Source organism: Lemur catta, chromosome 14 (genome assembly GCF_020740605.2).
Source record: "Lemur catta isolate mLemCat1 chromosome 14, mLemCat1.pri, whole genome shotgun sequence".
Lineage (NCBI taxonomy): Eukaryota > Metazoa > Chordata > Mammalia > Primates > Lemuridae > Lemur > Lemur catta.
This window is the reverse complement of record NC_059141.1, coordinates 21,328,415-21,346,495: the sequence shown is the minus strand read 5'-3', so window position 1 is coordinate 21,346,495 and position 18,081 is coordinate 21,328,415. Positions and strand designations below refer to the sequence as shown.

Here is an 18,081-nt window from a genome sequence, read left to right as displayed (position 1 = left end):
GTCACTAGGGGGCCCTCCCTGGGAGCTCTGCTGGCAGCCAGGTGGCACAGTCGGGGCCCCACCCAGGGCCATTTGCCAGGAGCAGTTGCGCAGCCCACAGGCCCACCAGCGTGGGCCCCTTTCCTGTGGCCGCGTCGTCCACACAGCCCGCCGTCTTGGACTCTGGGGAAAACAGGCTCTAGTATTAGACGCTGAGTAGGGTAAAGGACCCTGGACATGGCATTGGAAGACCAGGGTTCAAGTCTCAGTTCTGCCACATAATTGGCTGTGTGACCTCAAGTGAGTTGCTTAACCAGTCTGAATCACAACCCAGCCACAGAATGGGGACTTAAGGGTCATGGTGTATGTTCGAGTGCTGGGAGGGAGCCCTGCCCCCAGCTGTCCCCTCTGGACCCTCGGCATCAGAGCTGTGCTCCGGGTTCATTCTCATTTTGCTTTCTGCTCCCCCTACCCCTGCGGGTTTAATGCCAGCTGAGATGGATGAGGGACTCTGAGAGTACCACTCACATCGTAGTCCATGCGAATAGCACCTCCTGGAAGGGTGCAGGGCACAGCCTACGTGGCTGTACGTGGTGGCCCTGGCCCTGGTTCAGAAGAGAAGTGACGAGGTCTGAGTTAGGGCTGTGGCAGGAGGGTGGACAGGAGGGGCAGAACCCTGGGGCGTTTATTCCTGAGGCTGGATTGGCAGATCGGGTGTGGGGTGCCCAGGGAGGGGTGAGTCAGGAGTCCAGCTGGGGTCTGCCGAGGGACAGGAGCCCACGGTCCAAGGGCAGGAGATGCCCAGCAGACCAGAGAGGGTTTTCAAGTAGTCTCCCCAGAGGTGGCTGGTGGGCACTGATCCCGAAGTGAGCTGAGTACGGAGGGAGGGGCTGAGGACACAGTGCCATACCGTGCAGTCATACAGCGTGAAGCCTTTTATGTGTGGCTCTCACTTAGCGTGCTTTGCTGTGTGTGTCAGTGTCACATTCCTTTTCCCTTCAGAGTGGCTGTCGTGGTGTGGAGGTGCCACGTTTTATTTATCCATTCACCAGTTGAAGGACATTTGAGTTGTTTTCAGTTTTGGGTTATTGTGAGTAGAACTGATGTACATTTGTGTACAGGTCGTTGCGTGAACATGTCCTCATGGGTAAGTGCCCAGAAGTGTGAGCACCGGGTCACGTGATAGGCGCTGGGTCACGTGGTAGGCGCCAGGTCACGTGGTAGGCATTTAACTTTGTGGGAAACTGCCAAGCCGATTTCCACATTGGCTGCCCGGCTTGCGTCCCACCATCAGTGGATGAGGGTTGAGAACGTGGTTTGTATTTCTGTGTTTTGGTGGCAACATAATAGAATGCCACATACCCCCCAGGGTGCTGAGATGATTTTAGGTGGTACATGGATGACAATTTTTTTTTATATTTTATAAGTTACAACTATATTTTAACGAGCATTGAAAAAAATGTATCCAACACATCAGAATGGTGGTTTCCTGGCTATTAATGCTAATGACATAGTCTCTTGAGTCAGATTGCTGGGTTTAGCTCCTAGATCCCTTTCCTACTGGTTGTGTGACCTTGGGCAAACCACTTAATGAGGCTCACATTTGTCCTCAGTAAAATGGGTTAATAATGTCCCTTCCTACCTCACAAGTTTTCCTGTAAGGGTGAAACTGGTAAGTGTATGTAAAACTCCCAGTCCAGAGCTTGGCACGTATAAGCGCTTGACCAATGGCTGCCATTATTACTAGACATGTATGGCCCATGGGGGACAGGTGTGTGTTTAATGTGTATTGTTTTGTACATCCGTGTGTACATGAATACATGCATGTGTGCACAGTTTGTGTGTGCATGTGTGGTTCCTGGTCTCAGGAGTAAGGGAGAGGATGAGGCCCTAGGGTCAGGATTACCTTCATGTGCTCACAGGTCTGTGTGTGCCCATGAGTGTGCCTTTTGGTGGCCACATGTCTGTGCCCCCAGGACCAGGGTCTCCCTATTCCTACCTTCCCCATCTGTTCTTTTTTTTTTTTTTTTTTTTGAGACAGAGTCTCACTCTGTCACCTGGGCTAGAGTGCTATGGGGTCAGCCTAGCTCACAGCAACCTCAAACTCCTGGGCTCAAGCAATCCTTCTGCCTCAGACTCCTGAGTAGCTGGGACTACAGGCATGCGCCACCATGCCCGGCTCATTTTTTTTCTATATATTTTTAGTTGTCCAGCTAATTTCTTTCTATTTTTAGTAGAGACGGGGTCTCGCTCTTGTTCAGGCTGGTCTCGAACTCCTGAGCTCAAATGATCCACCCACCTTGGCCTCCCAGAGTGCTAGCCCATCTGTTCTGTCAGCCAGGGTGCCAGGCCTGTGCTGCCCCTGCCACACCCCCAGCCCACACCCCCGGGTCCTCCTTGTGGAAAGGGGGCCTTGGGGAATGTCCGTCCAGGGCCGGTGTCTCCAGCCCGAGTGTCTCTGCCATATTTGCCTAGAGCAGTGTTTTCTGGGCCTTTACCCAGGGCCCCAGAACCTCAGCAGGGTTGGGCGGGAAAGAGAGGAAGCGTTTTGAAGGGATTGCAGGTCTGCAATGGCTCCGTGCACTCTGGGCGGAGGCTGGGGAGGGGGAAGCCCAAACGAGAGGCTCTGATCAGCAGCTGGGCTTAGCAGGTTTTAAAAAAACTTTATTGAGGTATAATTGACATACATTAAACTGCACATGTTTCAGTTGTCCAGTTGGTGAGTTTTAACATACATATGGCCCCATGAAGTCATCACCGCAATTTAGATAAAGAACATGTGGCCTAGCTGTGACCTGTGCTCCTTGGTAACCCCTCCCTCCCTCCTCCACCACCCAGGCCCCCGCTTATCTGCGTTCGTTGTGTCACTGGAGCTTGGTTTGCATGCCCTGCAGTCTGGTAAAAGTGGGACAAGGTAGAGGGAGAGGAAGGGCCCTGAAGGGAGCGGAGGCCCCACAGTTGCTGCATGGACCGTGTGCTCTTTTGTAGTTTTAAACTGCCTTATTTCACTCAGCAAAATGATTTTGAAATTCATCCATGTTGTTATTCGTATTAGTAGTACATTACTTTTTACTGCAGAGTAGCATTCCATTGTGCAGAGTAGTAATCCATTGTGTAGTAGGATTCCATTGTGTGGTAGGATTCCATTGTGTAATAACTCCATTGTAATCCATTCACACAGCAGGGTTTTTTCCCTTATGCTCTCAGTTCTGCATATGGCTATATCCCTAAACAATGTGTAATGTTGCCTTTCACCAGCGGGTATTTTTTGAAACCAAAAGTCAAGCCGTGTCTGAGGCTGGCCTGAGCCCAGGGAGCATCTTTTCCAGGCAGGGCACCTGTAGCCGGTGCCACTCTCTGCCCTTTGGCCCAACTGTCCCTGTCCCTGGAATCACCTCCCCTCCTCTGCACTAACCAGGGGCCACCCAGCGTCTTCCAGGTAGCCTTCCCAGACTGTCTGGGTCTCCTCTGAGCACTTCCAGCCCTCACAGCCTCATGGCTTCCAAGGCCCTTGCACTGTTCAGTCACCACTGTCTTGTCCCCTTGGTGAGGGCAAGGGGAGTTCCCCCTCCAGAGAGGCCCAATGCACAGGGTGTCTGGCTGGGCCTGGGCTCTGGTGCCTGGTGTCTGGGGCCCTCTGGGGAAGGAGGGAGCAAAGATGCAAAGGGATGCAAACCAAAGCAAACACAGCCGGGACATAGGGTGGGTCTTCCTGGCTTCCAGGATTCCTCTCTCCCTGTCCCCGCCCTCCCTGTCTTCCATCTCCTTCCTGGAAGCCCCTCCTCCCTTACCTTTAGGGAGTGGAAGGGTCTGGGCAGGCCTGATGCCAACCAGCTCTCTCATCATCAAGTTCTTGCCTTGGAGGGACCAAAATTCGAAACTTCCTGAAGGCCTTGTCCCACTCTGTGGCTTTCTGCTCCTCTACCCTCTTCTCCCCTCCCCGCCGTCTCGTGGCTCTCTTTCCTCCAGATGACGGCATGGGTGGGGCTCCACTTTCTGAGGAGGGACACAGATCTTGGGGACAAGTGAGCACCTCCCATCCCAGCCCCCAGCCCTCAAGCCTGCATATTAATGCCGCAGGTGCTGCTGCGACTTGTCTTAGAGCCAGAGAGGGGAAGAGTCTTCCCCAAGGTCACACAGCCAGTGACAGACACAAGCCACCCACACGTAGACCCCATACTCTTTCCTCTCCTTGTCCTGTCTCCTGGAGGCCAACTGCACGTTTGTGAAGTGTCTTCTCGGCCAAGCCCTGCCGGTGCTCCGACCCACTTTGGGATGCAGTAGACCCATCTGCAGAAGAAAGCGCCAGGCCTCCCTGGCCAGGGGATCTTGTGGCAGACCCGGAGGCCACCTGTGCCCCGGATGCTTCAAGCTCGGGTCCTGTAAAGCAGGGAGGAAGCCTGGGGTGCAGGGAGTGGCCTTGCAGGGAGGGGGACGTGGGCACAGCCCCCCCACCTTCCTGGGCTCCCGAGGCAGCCCCCGGTCACCTCCACTGCAGCCCAGCCCTGTCAGCCCAGCTCCGGTAGTCCCCAGGACGCTTTCCCGAGACGTGACCTGCCAGTCAGTCGTTTTGGTGTCAGCACTGTGTGCCTTTTTGTGCCGCGATGTCTGTCCATGACTCTTTCTGCCTGGACTGTTGGCTTCCTGAGGACAAGATCCATGTACGTGTCCTGTCTATATCGCCAGCGCCCAGGACGGAGCTTGGTATTCAGCAGATATGTAACGAGTATTTATTGAGTAAAATAAATGAATAAATTGGTGGCTGGCGGTGGGCAGATAGTAAGTGGTGATGTATCTCATGGTGGGCGGGGGTGGTGGAAGAGGGGGGGTGGCAGGAGGCGAGGGGTGGGGAATGAGGGGAGAGGGTGGAGGGTGGTAAGCCAGTGGAGTGTGGCATCGGATGGCAAAGTAGGAGACGACGGTGGCAGGAGACAGTGGCTTGGGGAGGGTGGTGGTAAAAGGTGGCGGTAGTGGCGGGAACGCTGGGCAGTGGGTAACTTCTGCTGTGCCCAGCCCTCTGTGCTTCCCTAGGGGACCCTGGTCAGACTCCTCGACCAGGTAAGTTCTCTGACACTGTGGCCTGTTCCTTTGCAGACTCCATTGGGGGCCCTTTCCCTGTCACCTCTCACCGATGCCACCACAAGCAGAAGCACTGCCTGCCGGTGCTGCCCGGCGGGGGGCTCCCGGCCACGCCACTGCTCTTCCACCCACACACCAAGGGCTCCCAGATCCTCATGGACCTCAGCCACAAGGCCGTCAAGAGGCAGGCCAGCTTCTGCAATGCCATCACCTTCAGCAACCGCCCGGTCCTCATCTACGAGCAAGTCAGGCTAAAGGTGGGCCTCCCCCGCCCTCTCGGCATCCCTGGGCTTCTGGACTGTCCCTCAGCCGCTGCCTGCACCACCCAAAGCCACACGCTGGCCCTCCCCTTTCCTTTCCGTGCCTGCTTCCCTCTTCCTTCCCTTTCCCGACCCTCCCCGTGTGACAAAGAAGGGACCACTAGCCTCCTCCCCCAGACCCTGGGAGGCTCCCCGGGGAGGGGAAGGCGTGGAGGGGTGGGCAGGCTGGCCTGGCGCTCCTGGGTGTCTGCCTGCGGGGGTGCCCTCGGTCTGCCTGACCGAGCGGGAGGCTGGGCTGAGGCCGACCCCTGCCACCCAGATCACCAAGAAGCAGTGCTGCTGGAGCGGGGCCCTGCGGCTGGGCTTCACGAGCAAGGACCCGTCCCGCATCCACCCTGACTCGCTCCCCAAGTACGCCTGCCCTGACCTGGTGTCCCAGAGCGGCTTCTGGGCCAAGGCGCTGCCTGAGGAGTTTGCTAACGAGGGCAACATCATCGCCTTCTGGGTGGACAAGAAGGGCCGCGTCTTCCACCGCATCAACGACTCAGCCGTCATGCTCTTCTTCAGCGGAGTCTGCACGGCCGACCCGCTCTGGGCCCTGGTGGACGTCTACGGCCTCACGCGGGGCGTCCAGCTGCTTGGTGAGTGCCTGCGCTCTGGCCCCTGGCGCAGGGTACCCCTAGGCCTCTGGGTGCTGGCTGGCATGCTCGATCCTGTCAGGTGTAGGGACCCTCCTTGACTGGTGGCAGCCCAGGGCCAAGGGCCACAGGGGCATCTCTGGGAGCCTCGTGGGAACTGCAGGGAGCTCTTCCCTCCCGGCCCGCAGCTTTGGCCAGTGGCACCTGGGTGAGCTCTCGTCCCTCTGCAGGCGCTCAGGTGGTGCCCGTGAGCGGTGTGCACCCTTCACAATCATAAACAGCGCAAGACCACCCCTCCCGGTAGTAATTAATGTTAATCGTCATAACCATGGTTCACAGGGCACTTCACCATTGCCCGTTCTCATAGCAACCCTGGCAGGCAGACTCACAGGGGTGGAGACGCAGGTCCAGGGAGGTCGAGTCTCTGCCCAGAAGTAGTAGGTTCTAAGCCCGGGTGCCTTTTGCTGGGATGTTGGGTACAAGGGTGGGAGCAGAAGCAGAAGGAATGTACTAGGGGAGGTAAGACTCTGCCAGCAGCTCCCTCAGGGGAGCGGGAGGGCAAACATCCCCGGGGTAGGAGGAGGAGCATCAGAGGCTGTCTGGAGCGCTAGGTGCCAGGCTTCCCAGCAGTGGCACACATGCCAGGGCTGGAAGGGGCCACGGAGAATCTCAGACTTCCTCGGGTCACACAGTGGGTTTGTGGTTAAAGTGGGACTAGAACCCAGGTCACCTGACTCCCAGTCCAGGATCCTTGCCACCTGGCTGTACTCGTGCACAGGCACTTGGGTATGTGTGTGTGCGCACATGTAGGTTCTGGGTGCAGATCAGCCCGTCAGCAAACTGGCTTTGTCTCCAGGCAGAGGCTGCGCGAGCCTCAGCTTCCTCATCTGTAAAGTGGGTTGCTGGGAAGATTGCATTAAAGAGGCTGTCAGTAAAGTATCCGGCACAGTCTGGTACCAGGTATACGCTCGAGCAATGCTCGTGCCTTCCTTGCCCGTCCCTACCCGCCTCTCCCTGCAGAGAAAGAGGCCATGAATGTGGTGGACAACTATTTTCTTTCCTTTGTGACTTCAGAGCCTAGTAACAGGGAAGCTCTTCTTTTTGAAACACGTTTATTTGAGTAAAAAGTCAGTGAAAGTAAAAACAGAGAAATGAGTCAGAAGCCTGTCTGTTGAGTTCCAAACATCAGGAGGCTGTTTTTATTAACTAGTAGTTTGGGAACTTTCTGTTTTTGAACTCAATAAAAGTGTTTCTGCATTCACGCTGACATGTTAGGAGCCTGAAACCCGGCTGCCGGGTCTCAGCAGCTGGAGAAGGGAGGCCAGGTGTTTGCCCAGGTGCCTTCCCCGCCTGTGCCACGGGTGTCCCTGCAGGGCCTCTGCTGCCACAGGCAGAAAGGGCGGTGGTTGCCCACCTGTGCGCCTGGACTCCCGAGACCCACAGGCCCAGGCTGGATTCTGGCCTCACCCTGTGCTGGGGGTAGGACCTCAGTTTTCTCGTCTGTGAAATGGGGGCAATAACAAATACTCTCTCAGGGTTCTTTTGAAGGCTCAAAAAGCCGACCTGTGAGGAGCAGCGGAGGCACAGGAGGGAGTCGGTGACCGTCAGCCCTCCCCACCCGTGCTGCAGAGGGCAGTGCTTAACCCAAGGCTCCTGCCAGCGCCTTGGCTGCTCTGGTAGCCTCAGGGCCCCTCACTTCTAGGCACTGGGGTCTCGAAGCTCGAGTTTGAGCTCCAGCCTGGCACATCCGCCTGAGCCCCTGTCTTCCCGTCTGTGTGATAGTTGTGGACACTATGCCTTGGCCCCGGGCTCGACCTCAGGGTGGAGGACAGAGAATATCTCTGCTCTTGAGAAAGTCACCGTCTTGTTGGGGGGTGGCTGGGGGAAAGAGGTGGGGCACCATTTGTCCTTTTCCCGAAGGAAAGAATGCCCTTCCTGGCTGTCCCCTCTTGGGCTTCGAGGCCTAGCTCTAAAGCCCCCTCCTCCCTGAAGCCTTCCTGGGTGGAATTCTCTTCTCCATCCTTGTGTCCCACCATATGGTGCCTGCACTTCTCAGTATGAGGCATTGGCTGAACCTGGGTCCGTCCCTGTGTCTCTTTCCCTGGAGGACAGCAGGGCTTTAGGGAGGGCCCCCCCTTACCCAGTCGTGTCCTCTCCAGGTAGAATCTCGTGCCCAGCCCGCAGGGTGGGTGGGGGAGAGTGGTGGGGTGGGTGAGTGGGTGGGCGGATGACTTGTTAGATGAAGAAAGGGGGTGGGGGTGCTGAGGCAGACCCCGCCCTGCCCACGGACAGCCTCCGCTCTCTGGGCAATTGGGGATGAAGCAAACGGCAGGGCATAACCCGAGAGAAGACAGCAAATCGCTGAAGGCTGTGTCATAGGATCCCTGCCATCTGCCGAGATGGCTTCCATCCGGTTATCTCACTTAACCCCTCAGCAGCAGGCCCCAGAAGGAGTGTTTTTTATCCCCATTTGGCAGGGAGATAACTGAGGCCCACAGAAGGCCTGGCTTGTCCTTGTAGGGATGTGGCAGAGCTGAGACTCGAACTGGATGTTCTGATACCAAAAGTGATGCGTTTCCCGTTACCCTGCAGCAGGTTTAAACATAAAAGGAGGCAGGAAGTCGGAGAGGGCGGAGGTCAGTGAGGGAGGATGGAGTCCAGGAAGGCTCCTTGGAAGAGAAGGCTGGGCTGGGCCTGCACGTGCTGGGGGTTCTGGGCAGGGGGGGATGAAGGGGAATGTGCCAGGTGACTGGGGCTTCCAGCCTCAGGGGCTGGGGAGGGGCCAGAGCCCTGGCGGCCTGCCCCACCCCCTCTTTGACTATAAATGGGTTTGCAGCGGTATTTTCAGTTGCGTTTGGATTTCCTGACAGGCTCTTCTCTGCACACCCGATAAGGCCAGAGCCCCCGGGATTCCTGTCCCAGCTGTAAATCACCATAATCCCTGGGCATTTTCAAACACTGATTGTGGCCCCTAAATTCAATTAGCAGATTAAAATATCTCTTCATTCTGTTCTTCCTAAATTGATTTTTTTTTTTTTTTTTTGGTAAATAAAAAAAGCGCCAGAGCGAGCATCCATTCAAGAGATGTCTGAGGTGGGCAGGGCGCTCCCTGCCTCTGCCCGTGCCCCTGCCCCCTGGGACGTCCCTGCTGCCTTGAACGGAGGGTCCCTCCTCTCCCCTTCCTCTCTTCCCCCCTTCCCACCTCTCCCTCTCCCCGCCACTTCATTCCTATAGTATCTCTGGGCCTTTCCCTTTCTCTCCCTGGGCCTGGGTCCTCCGGCTCTTCTTGTCATCCCTGCCGTCCCCTCCCACCTGCTGTCTCTCCTCTGAAGAAGGTCGCTCTCTGTCTTGGCAGCTCTGAGGCTGGGCCAGTCTTTCCTTGCATGATTATTCCTCAAGCCAGTGTCTGATCTTTAGGGATTTTCTGCCCGGCCTGCCCCTGTTCCTCCTCCGTCTGGAACCTGCGGCCACAGCCCTCCAGACCTCACCTGGGCCGTATCTGCTCCTCAGACCAGAGGTGTCCTGGGCTGCCTGGCACGTAGTAGGTATGCAAGTCAGGCTGTGTCCCTGGACAGAGTGGAAGCAGGGGCTGGTGTCTTCCCCCCACCTGACCCTCATCCTGCCCTCCGTGCCCTGACCATAACGCAGGGACCCTGTCGCCCATGCCACGGCCCCAGCAGGCCTCAGGCTGGCCTGCCGCCCCGCTGCGCTGGAGCTGGGCAGATCACCCTCTTTCCTCAGGGCACCCTGGCCCAAGCCCAGGCTGGTAACTCCAAGAATAACAGCTTCCTACCTCCAGGAAGAAGGACCCGCCAGCAACTAAATAAACACAAGTTTTATGGGGTGATTAATACTTGGAGAGAGAAGCTCCTCTCCCAGTTTTCAAGGTCTTCTTGCTCCTCTGAAAACTGTTGACTCAGGAAGAGCAGCCGTGAGTCCTGGCAGGAGGCTGATGAGCCAAGACTCCACGTACAGGGTGCTGAGCATCCCTCTGTGCCCGCCACAGCCTAGGCACTCTGCAGGGGACGGGGGGGAGATGGAAGAGTTGAAAACCAGCCCCTTTCCTTGAAGAGTGTTTCCACTGGGGACACACCATATGGCTGATGTGAGGTGGCCTAAATCCAATCCTGCAATTCAGTGTGGGCTGAAGAGGAAAATGGTGAGGGTGCAGCTGGGGAGCAATCCAGGAGGACTTCTTATAGGAGATGAGCTTCAAGTCAGGAACTGAGGCAGGTGAAAATAATGGGTTGGTTGAGGAGGAACAATTTGGGCCAGATAGGAGGGGTGTGCACAGACACAGAGGCGGGGAATTAGCAGTCAGTAGGGGAGCAGATCCTTGGGGAGGGGGGGAAAGATGAAGTAGAAAGGTAGTGGGTAACTTGTGGAGGTGAGGTGCGTGCACAGGTGTGGGTTGTGTATGTATCCACAAGGGAGAGAGCCGTGAGAGTAGAAAGCTTCCAGCAGCTTCTGTGCCGTCAAGTTGTTCAAGGAAAGGACTTATGGTTAATAGTGGAGAAGCGCAAGGCCCAGAGATGGGGAGGGGCCTGCCCAAATCCTCCCAGCTGGTCGGAAGCCAGGCCGGGCCGGGAACCCAGATCTCCCAGGCTGATCTGGGAATGCGGTCAGAGGGAGGAGACCTATTGGCACATCAAAGTGGTTGTGGCTGAGCCCAGGAGGGTGCTAGGAGGGTATTATGGGGCTCACAGCCTTCTGCTTTGTCCCTCAGGAGGAAAGAGCTGTGTGGAGACTCTCAGGGTAGCCTTCTGAGGGCCAGGCTACTGCTGGGTTGGTTCTCGGGGTGGCGGGCCAGGCTTGAGAGGCTGGACGCTCCGGAGGTAAGGCCTGGGTCAGGTCCCCTGTCCAGGATGTGCCTCAGCTTGGGTGGCACTGAGAGTGAGCGGTCCCCAGCCGAGGACCACACTGCCATCTGGGGCTTCCGCTTCCCAGGCTAAACCAATATTTACCCTCAGCTGTGGTTGCCAGGGGCCAAGAGGCAAATATTAGTTTAAGGAGCCTGAGCCAGCTCTTGGGTGGGGGGACAGTTGAGGATGCTGATCATGACTTCTTCCTCTTTGACAATTTTCATTTCCTTTTGGTTAAGAAAAAGTCTTCTTGTTCCTTCTGCTTCGTAGACCCTCCCAGGCTCTTCCTTTCTGTTCACCCCAAATTCCGCCAATTATATAAGTGCCACACACCAAACCCTCTCCTCCACCAGGAAGCCTTCCCTGACCTCCCCTCTTCAAGGTGGCCCCCCTCCTCCTGATGCTCTGAAGCACATGGAGGTCTAAGTGGCATAAGCAGTTTTGTAGCACGTATTGTCCTGCTGTTTGAGAAGACAGCATAAATCCTCTTTGTATATAAAGAAAGTTGTTATTGTGCCCATTTTGCATACAAGGGAACAGAGGCTCAGAGAGGTCTGATAACCTGCCCAAGATCATGTAGCTGGCAGTTGGTGGAGCTGGGATTTGAACCGAGGAATGTGGGCTACAGTCCCTCCCAGCTTTCCTAGATGTGAGTCCATCTGATCTCCCTGTTAAGTCTGGGTACCCCCCAAGAGTGGGGAGTGTGGCCCTCCTGTGACTTCCAGAGTAGAGCTTAGGAGAGCTCAAGGCGTCACGGATCAGCTGCATATATTGGGCACAGGTAGGCCACCAGGGTCCCAGCAGTGCTTGTCCCAGGAAGATGCCCAGCGTAGGGGTGAGGCTGGGTCTGCCGTGTAGTTCCCTGGCGGTTCCCGAGGGCTTTGGCTGGTTCTCATGTTCCCGGTGCACGCTAGTTTTCTGCCACAATGAATATATGTAATTGCCAACATTGGACTATTTCTAACTTAAAGAAATGGCAATTTCCTGTTTGCCCCTGATATCTCTTTGGCCCAAGCCACAGTTCTGGGGACCTTGGAGGGATCTGGGGGCTCAGGGTGGTGTGTATGTGTATGGAGGAGCTGGGACCTTGCAGTATTGGGGACCAGGCCCTCATTTCAGGCGCAGGAGACTGATTGAATCAAGATTCGACTTGGCCACTCAGCAGCTCAGGCAGTTTCTCAGCTTCTCTGTGCCTCAGCCTCCTCATCTGTTATTTGGGTATAATTAGACCTGCCCCAGTTACTTCACAGATAGCGGTGAGGCTCTCAGATATATAAAAGTGTTTACACAAGTGGAAAGGGCTATTGTCTTTAGGTTAAGAAGGCATCTCTAATTTAAAAACAGCAGCCTTCCCCACCATAAAAAGAGACAACCCCCCAAGCAAGCCAGCCCTCTAACTAGAAGAGGGAGCCATAAAACCAAGTCCCCGTATCTGGATGAAAGTAAAAGCATGCAATCTGAATTGTTTCTTGGAGCAAGATCTATGGTTCTCTAACTGGGTTCCTTGGAACACTGGGGTTCCACAGAGGCGTGGCAGAGGCAGCCCAGAGGTGCAGAGGGAGAGTGAGGGGCAGCTCTGTGTCCACCTCCTAGATGCTAACCAGGGCTTTTGGTTCTGTTGGACAAAAGAATTCCACTGCTTAAAAAAAAAAGTGTGAGACCCCCTAGACCAGATGATTTTGAGAACCTATGAGATCCTGTAGCTTGAAGATTCTATAAATCTGAGAGTCTATGACTGCAAGTGACTCTGGGACATTCTGCCCTTCCCTCTGTGAGCCTCAGAAAGTGTGTTTGTTTCTCCTAGCTTTCCTGGGTGTGGGTTTCAGGGTGCTGCCCAAAGGGGCAGAGACCCCCCTTGCCTGTCAGAGCCACGCACCCGCCCTCCCCTGCTCCTCCCCTTGCCCGGTGCCAGATGCGAGCCAGCAGGAGGATGTTTATGGAGACAGTAAACGGGGCCCGGCTGCAGGCTGACCCGCGGTTAAAGATTAGCCCGGGCTCCGGATGTGAGAGTGTAAACAAACGAGACTCTCGCTGATGGCAGCATGTGGCAGGGCTGGGTGGCTCTTTGGGTGACAGCTGGCCTGTCAACCTGGCCCCTGTCCCCTTTCTGTCCCTCTCTCCTCGTCGGCCTTGCCCAGACCTGTCTCCAGGTATCTGCTAACAGTTCTCCCACCTGCAGGCTTCTCCCGTCTGTGGATCCCAGCCCTCCTGTCCTGCAGCCCAGGTCAAATCCTGTTTATTCCAAGATGCCTTCCCTGACCCACTCTGAAACAGGAAGGGGATCTCAGCCTGGGCTGGAAATCTTTATCCTAAAGGGGATAATTATCCTAAAGAAGAGAAGACTCAGAGGGAGCCCTAGGGAGTGGCTGTAGGACACACGGATCCGTACCACCAGAGTTTTTCTAACAGTCATAGCTATTCAAAGATAGAGGATAGGTAGCCTTGATAGGTAGTGAGCTTCCTGTCCCCAGGGGCATCCTAGCTGAGGTGGAGTGAGAACTTGGCAGGGATAAATGGATTTCCTAGTTCCTTAGTTCCTCTGTCCTCTAAGGTCCTGTCTAATCTGAAATGCTAAGACTCTTGTAACGAAATTGTATTCAAATATTTTCCTGCTTCTAAGCCTTGGCTCCCCCACAGGCTACTGGTTCCTCCCTCTCCACATACCCCCTGCCTAGGGCTGGGCACACAGTAGGTCAGTGAGTGGGTGCCCTGAGTGCCAGCCAGAGGGGAGGAAACGCCTGGCTTGGACCTCCCGGCCCTTTTGGGGCCTGGTTAGTCCTGCTCTGGCCCAGGGTACCTGGAGAGCCACTGCCAGGCGCCACAACAGGCAAGAGTGAAGACTGACCGTCTCCTTCCTGAAAGAGGGGACATGCCAGGGGAGTGAGCTCAGCAGCTTCTCAGTGGCCTTGTGTGGTCCCTCCCCCATCATAAACACCTCCACAGTGGGCGACACGAGCCATGTGTCCGGCACTGATTACATAACTTGTTGCTTCCAAACGTGGGGCCACCCCACTGCTTAGAGTTCCACGTTGCCATTTGGTTCTTCTCAGCCCTACCCCAGGTGCAGTCCTGGGCCGAGGTTGGTCCCGTGGTGTTCTCTCATGGCCTGGGGGGCCCAGACGCTGCCCTGACCGCCTACCTGGTGTCGCTCACTCAGCTGTGACCTTTGCCATCTCTCCTGAGGAAGGGCTGTGACCAGCTCCTCCGTCTTGGGTTTCAGCTATTTCAGGGCCCACTGCTGGGCCCACTGGTTATTTTGGAGCTTGCTGGCTGCCTGCAGCTGCCCCTGGCCCTGAGGGGTGGAGGGGCAGGGAGAGAAGACGTGCCCGGGCTGGCACGGCCCCGGGGGATTCATCCCAGTTTTGCTGTCTCCCAGCAGCAACTCTGTCTCCCCTGCCAGCCCCAGCGATATTCTGAGCAAGGCTACAGGGGTCATCTTCCTACCCCCTTCTCCTCACTCTCTATCCTCCACTGTTTCTCCTTCCTTCTCTTTTTTCTCCTCTAATCTCTGCTTTTCAGCTGCTTCTTCCTGGTCTTTAGTCAGTGATTTCATTCACTGAGTATATCCCGGGTGCCCATCAAGACTGATGTAAAGTCCTGCATTAGGGTTCAAAAAGCCAATGGTCTGAGCACAGGTGGGCCTGATTTGTGGTTGAGACTTTGCTCAACCTGAGCAGATACTAAGATCTGAAGTTAATGAGGTACCTTCGGGGAGCCATGGGTGTTCCACTCTACCTCTGATCCTGCACCAACATCTCAGGGCAGGTATGGTTACCCCTGTTCTCTAGGTGGGCATTGAGGGTGGGCGGAAGGGTGCTCACCAAAGGCCATCAGTCCAGTGCCGGATCAGACCCTTAAACCCAGGCCTGGATCACCCCAAAGCCCGTGCATTTTCTTCTGAACCATGTGGCATGTAAACAACAACAGTGGCTTGTAACAACCTAATGATTATTATGTGCCAAGTACCCTACCAGATGCCCTATACACCTTACTCCATTTCATCTTCACAGCATCCCTTCTAAGGGGAGTATTCAAATAGAGATTTTACCTAAATGAGTAGATATGCTGATTTCTTTGCTGAAGAAGAGAGGCCCCAAGAGGTAAAGCTACCTGTCCAAGGTCATTACAGCCTGGTGGTACAGGAAGTGGCAGAGCCAGGATTTGAACCCAGGCTGATGACTTCAAATTCATGGCACTTAACTGTGCTCCTATCCTGCCTACCAGTATGTGAATTTTGTTACTAAAAAAACCTAAAGTACTCTTAGGTTGCGTTATTAGAAGTGTAGTGTACATATCAAGGGAGGTGACGGGCACACTGTGCCTTGAGCTGGTCGGGAGTACCTCTGGAGCGCTGAGTCCGGTTCTGCTCATTGTCTAAGAGGTGGAAGCTGTGTGTGCGGCGTCTGAATGTTTCCCGAGGAGAGCTGCCTTCCGTATCGGGCTGACAGGCAGCCCAGTAGGCAGGGGGTTACATACAAGGAGGGAGATTTGGGTTTGAGAGAAGGGGCACTTTTTTCCCCCAAACAAACCTGTGCAAGCAGAGGAAACACCCTTTTATAGACAGATTAGCTCGGCAGTGGAATGGGTTGCCTGGTGGTTAGTGAGCACCTGGTAGTGGGCAGGCTCAAGGAGAAGAGGGCTCCTGAAGGGACAGAGGACAGATCGCTCCCACCCAGCCCCGTGGAGAAACCTGTGCCCAGGGCCTGCCCAGCTCAAGGAGCTCCGGACTGATTGTCCTGAGGTCCCCAACCTTTTTGGCACCAGGGACCAGTTTCATAGAAGGCAATTTTTCCATGGACGGGGGGTGAGGGTCCGGAGGTGGGGGGCAGCGGAGCTCTGTTGCCCAGTCTTTAACAGGCCATGGACTGGTACTGGGTGGGCAGGGGAGTGTGGGGGCCATATGCTTGTGGGCCCTGTGACCACTCTGTCCCTATAGGCTCTGCTGGACACCTCTGATTCCTCTTCTCCCTGCTGTTGCCGCCCCTCCCCCTCTCCATCTCCTACCCTCTGGAGTCCCCAAGGGCCAGTGCCTATAATCCCTGAGGGGTGGGGGAGCAGGGACTGTTCCCCAGGGTCCAGGTCAGCCCACAGGTGCTCCCCAGCTCCCCACTGCTGTCTCTCACACCTCCCAGTCCAGCCCAGGCCCTCCTCACCTCGGCCCCTGCCTCCCGGCCCCACCCCCGGCCTCTGCACCGTCGCTGTCACAGAGTCAATTCCCTGGAATAATCACATTTTCCGGCTGGCTCCCTCCTCCTCACCAACTCGATGCCGGGAAACCCCAGCCAGCCAGGCCCCAGGAGGCTCCTCCAGAGCTATGGGGTGAGGGGAGTGCCCAGCACCCCAACCTTGCTGGAGCCAGGACAGCACAATTCCTGGAAGGGGGAGGGGAGGGGGAGGGGGAGGGGGCGGCGAACAAAAAGAGGGAGGTCTTAGTGACCATCTCTGAATTCAGCCAGTGCTGAATTCTGGGCTCTGCTGTTCCTACCAGACCAATCCCCCAAGCTTTGTTGTCATACCCGGGAACCCAGCCATCCTTACCTCGTTTCTGAAGGGTAAGGAACCAGATCCTCCCTCAGAGAGGCTCAGAGAGAAGGCTCCAGGAAGGCATTGGTCTGTGGTGTGGCTTACAGTGGCACTAGCCAAAGCTGAGGACATTGACTCATGCAGAAGGGGTTCAACAAACAAGGAGGGGTGCTTGAGGTCAGGAGTTCAAGAGCAGCCTGGGCAAAATAGCAAGACCCCCATCTCTACATTTAAAAAAATGTGTTTGTATTAAACAAACAAGGAGGGCCTGGAAGTGAAGGCTGGGCAATGGGAGTTAGGTAGACCTTGCTTCAATTCTGGATCTGCTACTTGGTGGCTGTCATAATGTTTCCGAGCTTTATCTGCAAAATGGGAACACGTCCATGGGCTGCTTTAAGGATGAAATGCAAATGCAGGGGTAATACGTGGCGTATGGTGATTATTTTTATTATAAGTTATGGGACTCCATAAAGCAAGACACAAACAACATAGCCATTAGAGGGGTATGGTATTGGAAACAGTTATTGGCATGTCTAGGTGTTCAGGATATAGTAAGTTAGAAAAGCTAGTTGTAAAAAAGGAAATCTGTATAGTGGGGTTCCCAGCCTGGATTCCATGCCCATTGACGGCTTTATGTAGTTCATGAATACCCTGAAATTATCCACAGAACTTAGTGAGAATATGCATTTTTCTGGGGCGATGGGTCAAAATTATCATCACATTTTCAAAGTGATTTATTACCCCTAAAAGGTTAAAAACTACCAGTGTTTATATAACATGACAACTTTTGTATTAAAAAAGTAATCAAAAATAACATTTTAAAAAGGCTGAAAGGTCATATATCCAAATATTAAAATGTACTAGCCAGATGCGGTGGCTCATACCTGTAATCCTGGCACTTTGGAGGCCAAGGCAGGAGGATTGTTTGAGCCCAGGAGTTCAAGACCAGCCTGAGCAAGAGGGAGACCCCGTTTCTACAGAAAAAAAAAAAAATTGAAAAATTAGCCAGGGTATGGTGGCATGTACCTGTAGTCCCCAGCTACTTGGAAGGCTGAGGCAGGAGGATGGCTGAGCCCAGGAGTTTGAGGTTGCAGTGAGCTATGATGATGCCACTGCACTCTACCCAGAGTGGCAAACAAAAAAAAAAAGGGCTGACAGGCAATTGTTTTTTCTTTTTGCTGAACTATATTTTCTACAGAATACAGTTTGTATTACCTGTATGATTAAAAAAAGAAAGGGTGTGATTCCCAGTTAAGTCACTTTCCAAAGGATATCTTGGATAAATTTACTTAACTTCTCTCAGCCTCAGTGTCCTTGTGTGGCAGTGGTAACCTCGGAAGGTAACCGTTAGGATTAGATGAGATGATTTAGGAAAAGCGGGGTTTGGGGGGTCCCCTAGGCTGTCATCAGTGTACTGGAGAGACATTTACTGTTTTGTCTCCCGAGTGCTCAGCCCTGTTCCAGGTGCTGGGGAGAAGAAGGGAGGGCCCCAGAGGTCAACATTTTTTTGAAAATTCACAGAAGTATGATATACACGCTTGCTGTAGAAAATAAGGAAGATACACGTATGTACAAAGAAGGTGCCCATAAGCCCCTGAGCATTTAGAAGCAAGTACATGGTTTTAATTCTGGTGTCTTTCCCTCCAGCCTTATTCCCTTGTTTGAACAGTTAGCCGTCGCGCGCGTTCCCCACGGCGGGACACGCTGGGCACTCTAGCCACCCGCAGGCGTCAGCGGGCA

At 54.7% G+C, this 18,081-nt stretch overlaps 1 protein-coding gene across 3 annotated transcripts in view; it reads left to right on the top strand.

Annotated features, from left to right (window-relative positions):
• NEURL1 (neuralized E3 ubiquitin protein ligase 1) overlaps positions 1 to 18,081 on the top strand; it is a 69,973-nt gene that overhangs the window by 45,045 nt on the left and 6,847 nt on the right. For all 3 annotated transcript variants that reach the window (XM_045568468.1, XM_045568470.1, XM_045568469.1), the window contains exons 2-3: positions 5,074 to 5,315; positions 5,638 to 5,959. In XM_045568468.1, coding sequence (XP_045424424.1) covers positions 5,074 to 5,315; positions 5,638 to 5,959 — 564 coding nt within the window. The remainder of the gene's footprint in view (positions 1 to 5,073; positions 5,316 to 5,637; positions 5,960 to 18,081) is intronic.